The following is an 8,238-nucleotide window of genomic DNA, read 5'->3' on the forward strand; positions in this document are numbered from 1 at the left end:
GTTAAACGATTTCTTATCTTTAGCAAATCTAAATTTATTTCGATATACATTTTAAGCTTATTTCCGATTAGAAAATACGTTTAACGTACTGCAAAAAAAGATGATTTAAAACTGATTTCTGAGTCGATAATATTACACATCGCTCGGTTAATCGCCTGATGGTGTTATCGTCTGAGAATGAGACAAAGTATGTCGATATTGTCATTCCACGTGATACTTGGAGCATCATAAGAAGCGAGGTAACGAAATGTAAACAAACATTGAAACGCTCGTCAATCTCATTCGAAAGGCGCAATTCGTCTTGTCTCCTATCGTAAAATGGGGAAAGCAAGGCATAACATCGCGGCCAGTGACATATCTGTCGATGGACGAAGAAAAAGTGTTCGAGAAGAACAGAAAATTCGTAAGAAAAAGAAGAGACGTAAAAGGGACTTGACAGATCTGCATCAGAGAGTATTCAAATCGAAGAAGGTATCAATATACACATCTGTGCATATTATTATCACATTTTAATAGTATAAATTGTATATTTTGTCTTAAATATTTTATTTATTTTCATCTATAAATCAAATATAGAAATATATGTAATATTATATCTGATAAAAGTATATTTCTAGTTCTACGACAATTTTGGTTATGTCAGGTGATTGACATGTGTCATTGAAAATTTTATGAGTTACTTCAATGTTTTCCTCTTATTTTATTAACAGATATTGAATAATATTTGGGGATTTGAAAAGAATGTTTCGTAGACTATGTTATATACATACATATATGAAAATAAATATATACATTAATACTTTGCTATAGAATCGAATAAAGAATAAGTTTTAAGTTAAGGCTATGCATCTCATGAGATATATCGATAAATCGAACAGTATGAAAATAAGAAAACGCGCCATTCTTTTTATTTTTTTCTTCATTATGCATATTACGAAGAAATATGAATGTATAATCTTGTATAATTTAACACGGTTATTCATCTTGCTACGATATCAATTTTAATAACTACTAATTTTGTAATACTTGAAGCATATCAGAACTATTATATAAATTATTTGATAAATTAATTATTGTATATTTAGTTTAAATAACAAACTTTTTTATCATTAATGTTAGGAAATAATTTCTGAAATCGTAATAATATACGCGCAATTTTTCAGCAGAACCGGATGACATTCAAATTTTGGCTGAGTAATTTCGTTGAACTTTTGCAGCATTTCGACATACTAAAGGAATATATATATTTGAAAACTTAATTTACCTTCATTCCTCCACTTTTTATATTTATTACTTGCGGACAATCTCTTCCAGGATAAAGAAACGAAGATCGATGGAAAATCGAACAAGGCGCCAAATTCAAAAAGGCTGTCGAACAGGATTCTTCCGGGACCTGTAAATATAAATAACACACTATTTTAAAAAATTAACGCTATTTACAGCAATAATAAAAATTATGATTTTTCTATTCTAGTTGGCTGGAATATACAGAAATGGTGCTGCAGGAAAAGAAATACGAAGATGTACGTCTCATAATTTATAAATATATATCGTTTTATCAAAAAAAATAATTGATTAAATACTATAATTATTTATAGTTCAAACGAAAGCAGCTTTGAACGATCTAAACAACGCGCGTCTACAGGGAGACGTGCTTAAATTAATGGATGGTTATGACTCGAAATCAGAGTAAGTAAAAACACTATAAAAAGTTACTCTCGCTCTAATGAATGTATTTTTTAATTCACAGAGACGTTGTAGTTGAAAATGGCAACATAGAGGTTCAGAAAGAATTACTACTCGATTCTACTATCAAAGATATTCTCCAACCAACTCCTCCTGGTGTCCAAAGCAGTCCTATTTTGGGTAAAGTGGATGGGTAAGTCTCAGGTAATTTTCGTTGAATATTTTCACACAAGATATATACAACAACCAAAGATGTAAGTTTAGAGAGTAATTAAGAATCAGATCTTTTTATTTTTTTCTTTTTTGTAAAAGAAAAATGAATTAAATCATTATTATAATTACATACTTTTTATAGAAGAAGGAGAATTAAAAATGAAGGACACATAGAGTTCCCTCAAAAACCAGCAGAAAAAAAGAAAACGATTGATCCTGAAAATTTACGAAACTTTGCATTAAGTAAATACGAAGAATTATGCAGGGTTGTTTGTTCAGAAAATTTCGAGGAAGAAAATTTTCCAGACTGTTTCGGACCAGGTATCTTATTTTACATTTTTTAATTATTACAATATTCTCTTTCTCATATTTTTTCTTCGACAGATCCGCTAACGAAGGTGAAACAAAAATTAAGAACTATTTACGCAAAATCATTTCAAAATAAATGTTTACGGGACATGATTAAACGTGGTAATATTTTGAACGAATGCGATACACCGAGTACTTCGATGGATGATTCTTTTCCTCCAGACACTGCATATTGTCCTTCTGGGTATCCTCAAGACGCGAACTTAGTATCTGAAACTATTGATAATCCAGACTGGCATATTGATATTAAAAGTAACAAGGATAACGACAGTTTACAAGAAAGACAAAACCTATTTTTAATGCCAAAAATGAATTTAAGAAAAAACGAAATTAATACGTCCAATTTATTATTTCATTCATCTTCGTCAAACACCCTGGATGCAGGAATAAAGAACAGTCTTGAACCGGAAATGTCACACGAAATGAATAACATATCTAACAAGGATGAATCGACAGATGTAAGCAATCGTACTTCTCTAGAAATAAATTATTCTGCAAGTTCCACACACAAGAACAGTATTATGAAATATTTTGAAATAAATGAATTTGATTGTGAGAGGATAAAGGATAAGAATAAACCTCTCTTATTTGCACAAACAGAAGCAGAATCTCAGAATAGTTCTATTGATAAGAAACGTTTAATAAAACACAAAACTCAACGTAGACAAACAGTGCATTTTTTAAACAATGGATTAAAAAAACACGCGGAAGGACAAAATTTTAAAATAATGCAGCAAGTTAAAATGAAGAATTTGAAGCATATTCCTGCTATATTACGAAGGTGTAACAATGTTGTGGCGAATAATAACAATCGGCTAAATCTATTCCAGGAACCGATGCATATTAATAAAGAGTCTCGGAAAATGTTGTTCGACGTTGCACCGAAGCAGAACGTTCTCTTCACTTCGCAATCCGTGGTAACGGAATCGAATGAAGATTCAAAGAGGCCGCAAAAATCGAAGACTGCAAATACCTTATTCGATAGTACAAAAATGAAAGATCTGAACGTTCAAACATGCGTAATGGATTCACCAAGTATTTTTAAACACAACCAAACTCAGCAGAATCTCCATGCGAATGACATTTTAGTGAACAGAACAAATCCGCCAATACAAAAAACAGTAATGTTCACGAAGAAAGACTCGCGGAATATAGGACACTGTCTATACATAAACAATATAATTGCAGATGGAAAGACTGATAAGTCGAACGTCTGTATCATACGAAAAAATGTTCCTTTGCAGCATGAAAGATCGAAAAATAATTGTACTGTATATAAACACTACCAGGAAGCGCCAGGAAATTATTATAAAGCGTATCGATGCTCGGAAAATTCTGATAGTTCCAATTATAATAGTCAAGAATTTAAAGAAGCAAGCGCACCAGAAGTGCAGCACGTACAGGTACATCAAAAACCAATGGTTTGTGAAAATGGATTAGTAAGAAAGGTTATTCAACCTTCTAAATCTGAAAACGGTAAAAAATACCATAACGATCAACATGTTTGCTATGTGGTGGTAGATCAATGCAATGATGTGAACAACATGCAAGAGTATCCTTATGATAATGTGCCTGAAATTGAGAAATCTAGAACGGTGCAGAATGGACGATTCTGCCAAGAAGATATAGCTGATGTTGGTATCCTGAAAGGCGTGCAGAATTTAAAGATCTTGCCCATGGAGGAACAAGAGCCTCCGATACAAGTCGTTAACGATCAGTGTATCAAAAATGCAGTGATATTGGAGAAACAGCCGATTAAGTATTTGGCATTTGAAAACGATTCCAAGACTGAAAAAATTCCTATTTATATGCAAAGGAATAAGCACGTTGCTTCCGTCGATAATATAGAATTAATTAACTCGGGCGTTAATTATCGCGTGGTATCATATCCTCAAGAATCAACGCAGAAAATTATTTTCGTGCCAACGTGCGAGCAAAACAAAGTCGTATATGTGAAACAACAAAATTTGCCTCATTCGAATGTTACTTTTGAGGAATGCTCGCATCCCAGAAAGGTAGTTATGTGCCGACCTGAAGTACAATACGTCAAAGAGTCCTCAAACGTATGTGAAGTTCACCTTCCAAAACAGAACGTGGTGGAAATAGGAAAATCAGATTGTGACACGATTGTTACTAATTTACAAAAGGCGAGCAGTATGAAGAGCTCGAGGCGGGGTGGAGTGAATCGAGAGGGACTTCATTATCGACCGAATCATGGTAATTGAAATTAATTTTTTAGTAAGAAATTCCTAGTTTGCGACTTCATTTTAATTTTGATTAATTTTGTTCATTCTTTCATTTCAGAACATGATGCTTGTGTGAGGAATCAGACAATATTCTATCAAAAATAAGAATGCTGCGTTAATTGAAATGTACGTTAGATACATTTTTGCTATTATATCTTAATGAGGTATGTAGGATTATTTATCTATAATATTATGTATAATTATTCATTATTATGTGTTGTGTTTGCTAGTATTCACAAATATTGTATAAAAAATAGTGATACAAGTAATTGTTATTAATAATTCGCTTTCACTGATTATTGTATAATTAAATTTTTTCAGGTTTATTATGTATATTTATACAAGTGCGATATTTACACAGATAAGTAGAAACTGTCTTTGGAAGTTTATTTAAAGCGTATTTTGTTTTGATAAAACCGTTTGTTTTAAAATATAGAAAACAAACAGTTCTGTAATTTTTGTATGTTGCGTATAAATCGAATTTAATGTAAATTTTTCGTTGCGATTACAAATTACTCAAATATTTGATATTGATGTTTGCTTTGTATAATTTCTCAAATATTAAAATTGAATGTTTAAATACACCTAAGTTTGATTCTCCTAAAAATTAAAAATTTCGTACCAAATATTAATTTTTCTATTAAATTACAAAATATTGCAAATTACTATGTTTTATATATTTCATCTTCCAATAATATCACGATAGTTTTTAGAATATTGAATCCATTCATTGAAATTGTATTTTTGTTTTAACAAGATTGGATCGAAAAGAAATGTTGAAATTTACCTTATACAGATAGATATGCTGTGACTCCAACCATTCTGAGAATAATCAACACTACTTTCATAATAAATTAATAATAAAACTACTTTTTATTACCACTTTTGATCTTCGTGCCGTTCTACTTTTTATACTTTTATAATACGCGACTGCGCCAATAAAAATACTTTACCGGAAACAGTGGCGCTGTCTGTCGCATTTAAAATATTTGAATTGTACAAATTAAATTAAATTTAATTTAATTTAATTTATATCTAATGTAAACAATAAATTATATTCTATAATTTACTTATTAAAATTCAATAACGTTTTAGGATGATACAATAAACTACGTGAATTTTAATTATTTCATTCTTAAGTTATAATTTTAGTATTCGAAATGTCACCTGGTGGTATATATTTAAAAAATGAGCTGGCATTAAGTACGCATTTCCTGTGTTAGTTGCAACGACGTTTTATGGGTAGTGTAGAGCAAAAATATGTAATTTTTAAGATTATGGTGTTTATCATGGATAGAAGACGGAAAAATGTTGATTCATTGAATAAATTTGGTAAGTTCTATTTAATATTCCGTTTAATAGTTTCTATTGCGTTGAATAATAAGTTCGTTCGTGAAGTATACATTTCGAAAAGTGTTACAAAAGTTACAAGATACATAAAACAATTTTTTGATGAAAGATACATCTATAAATAAAATACTTCTTTATTAAATAGATTTTACGTAAAAGTAATGACAATTAATGTAAATAAACTTATCGCTTAACCTAAAATTCAAGTTTGAAGCTTTCCTGCATTTTCGTGTATTAACACATCGCGACATAGAAAATAATTGTAAATGTAATGTGCTGTAAACAGGATTAGCGGATAATAACGTTGCATAAAAGTGGATGACAAACGAATAATTGCAAGCCATTTTAATCAGCTCGCGGTAACATTTTACAGTAAGCTAACGAAAATTGTCACGTTAATAGATTTTATGCTTCATTATATCAGAAATACCGACACATTTTCTAATAATTACGTTTCAACAATAATGATTATTCGCTAGATCATGGAAGAATTATCCTAATGTTTTACTAAATATATGTTTGTAGTAAATATCTAATTACCTCACGACAGTCGTTTCTCGTTACAGTGCTAATGAGATTTCAAAATATTTTATATAATATATACGTAAAATGTTCTTAGAAGTGTACAAATATTTTCGTGAGCTTAATACTGTAATTATGAAAACGTGATATCCTTTCTTGCGAAATATTTTTTAAGACCAACAAGTATAAAACGATTTCATTCGTGAAAATGAAAGGTGATAGTGACAGAGCCGCGTGTAAATCGGAAGAAAAATAGTCGGCTATCCCTGGGACGTGAAAATATTAAATTGTATTCCTATGGGTTTTCGAGTCGATGGAACGGAAACGGAGGGGGGTAAAGGGCATCTGAGATCACTAACCAATATTTAATCAACTTTCCAGGAGAATATTATTCTCCCGACAAATCAAGGACATATGTATCAGACCGCTAAGGGGGGTTGACGTTCTCTCACTCTATTGATATAAAAGACGAAACGCCGTTTATGCGAGTGTGCGAGTGTTTACACGCGCACGCATGTTTGCCGTGTTCCCATAGACGTAGACACTAAACTTATTTTAGTGACAGTTTTTCAACGGATCCATCAATTCACTTTCCCTTTATTTATATTTAATTTACATGAATAGGTCGTCGATTTTTTATCTATAATTTTTCGCTTTGAATTACACAAGTTTGTTCATTATTATACGATAAAATTAAATTATGTACAAAAGTTATTTGTATCATTGTAAATTTCTTGTAACATTTTCTACCAATCAAATTTACCTCTATTTGAAAAAATATTATCACAGAAATCTAGTTTATAATAATCGACGAAGAAGATAAAGATAAAGAGGTATCTTCATAACGCATACACGTAAACAGATGCAACAGTGCAACAAAAAGTTCATATTATTGTAGCTTACACTAACATAATCTCTTATATAAGGTACGTGCAAGTTCGAGTTTCTATTGGAGAAGCATGGAGAAGTTGTGGGAAGGTCTACGCCAATGGATGAGTTCGTTCCTGTGTGTTCTCAGTATATACACTATGGACGATTTGGTGTTGCACGACGTACTACGTTCGCGTACCCTGGAAGAGAATTCCCCTGAGACGAGACACGGGGAAGAGGGTCGCGCACCAGGACTGCTCTCATCGTGGCCCTTTCGTGAGAACAAGTGCGAAACAAGTGTCGCACAGGTTCCTACCACCTATCTAAGGTCGGTCCCGTGTCATGTTTAGTCATGTAATTTCTCTATCTGCAGATAAATCATATTTCATGCTCTCTAGTCCCTTGGCCTTTATGTATACGATATTTGATGTTTCTACTGCCTTATGTAAATGGTTAAGAGATGTAAAAGCATGGTAATTCCATAGGAATATTATCGTGAATTTCGTTTATCAACGGTTATTGTCTAATAATAATTTAATGGGTCTAAGCACAATGAAAGATTATTTGTGTTTTATCCTGCTTAAAATAGTAATTTTATTTACAGCCCATTTTTTAAGAATTTTATTTTTCAGGTCCAAAATCTATGTTTTACAGTTCTCTTATGTTTTTGAAATAACTATTTGTATTTGGATTTTATTTGTAGTTCATTTGAGAAATTGTAACTTTTCAATTTCTATGATTTTTCAAATAATTATTACATTTCAGTTTCATTTACAGCCACATATTTTTAAACTGATTCTTTCTCAAAATTTATTTACAGCTACATTCAGGAATATTTCACAATAAATCTACAAAACTAAACGTACAAAATCTGTTTCAAGCAGCCCTATCTTCATTGTAGCCACCAAAAACCTGTAATTAAAAAACGACTCAAGCTCAGCCTACTCACCCCTCGAGGTAATCCATCATGCTCAATTCATGT

The 8,238-nt window shown here is 31.4% G+C and overlaps 1 protein-coding gene across 1 annotated transcript; it reads left to right on the top strand.

The window, feature by feature from the left end:
* The first annotated feature begins 283 nt into the window (after positions 1 to 283).
* Positions 284 to 5,013, top strand: LOC126874860 (uncharacterized). Its single transcript, XM_050637385.1, has 9 exons — positions 284 to 471; positions 1,315 to 1,395; positions 1,475 to 1,523; positions 1,599 to 1,689; positions 1,751 to 1,879; positions 2,042 to 2,220; positions 2,284 to 4,485; positions 4,573 to 4,678; positions 4,836 to 5,013. Exons 1-8 carry the CDS (start codon positions 319 to 321, stop codon positions 4,617 to 4,619), a joined length of 2,931 nt encoding a protein of 976 aa, XP_050493342.1. The 5' UTR covers positions 284 to 318; the 3' UTR covers positions 4,620 to 4,678; positions 4,836 to 5,013.
* Positions 5,014 to 8,238: the final 3,225 nt, after the last annotated feature.

The sequence above is a fragment of the Bombus huntii genome, chromosome 16, assembly GCF_024542735.1.
Source record: "Bombus huntii isolate Logan2020A chromosome 16, iyBomHunt1.1, whole genome shotgun sequence".
In the NCBI taxonomy this organism is placed as follows: Eukaryota; Metazoa; Arthropoda; class Insecta; order Hymenoptera; family Apidae; genus Bombus; species Bombus huntii.

Excerpts from the sequence above, each read along its gene's own strand:
- LOC126874860 (XM_050637385.1), top strand. The coding sequence starts at position 319 with ATGGGGAAAGCAAGGCATAACATCGCGGCCAGTGACATATCTGTCGAT. Across the intron at positions 1,524-1,598 it reads AGGAAAAGAAATACGAAGAT|TTCAAACGAAAGCAGCTTTG; the intron begins GTACGTCTCATA and ends AATTATTTATAG. Across the intron at positions 1,880-2,041 it reads ATTTTGGGTAAAGTGGATGG|AAGAAGGAGAATTAAAAATG; the intron begins GTAAGTCTCAGG and ends TACTTTTTATAG.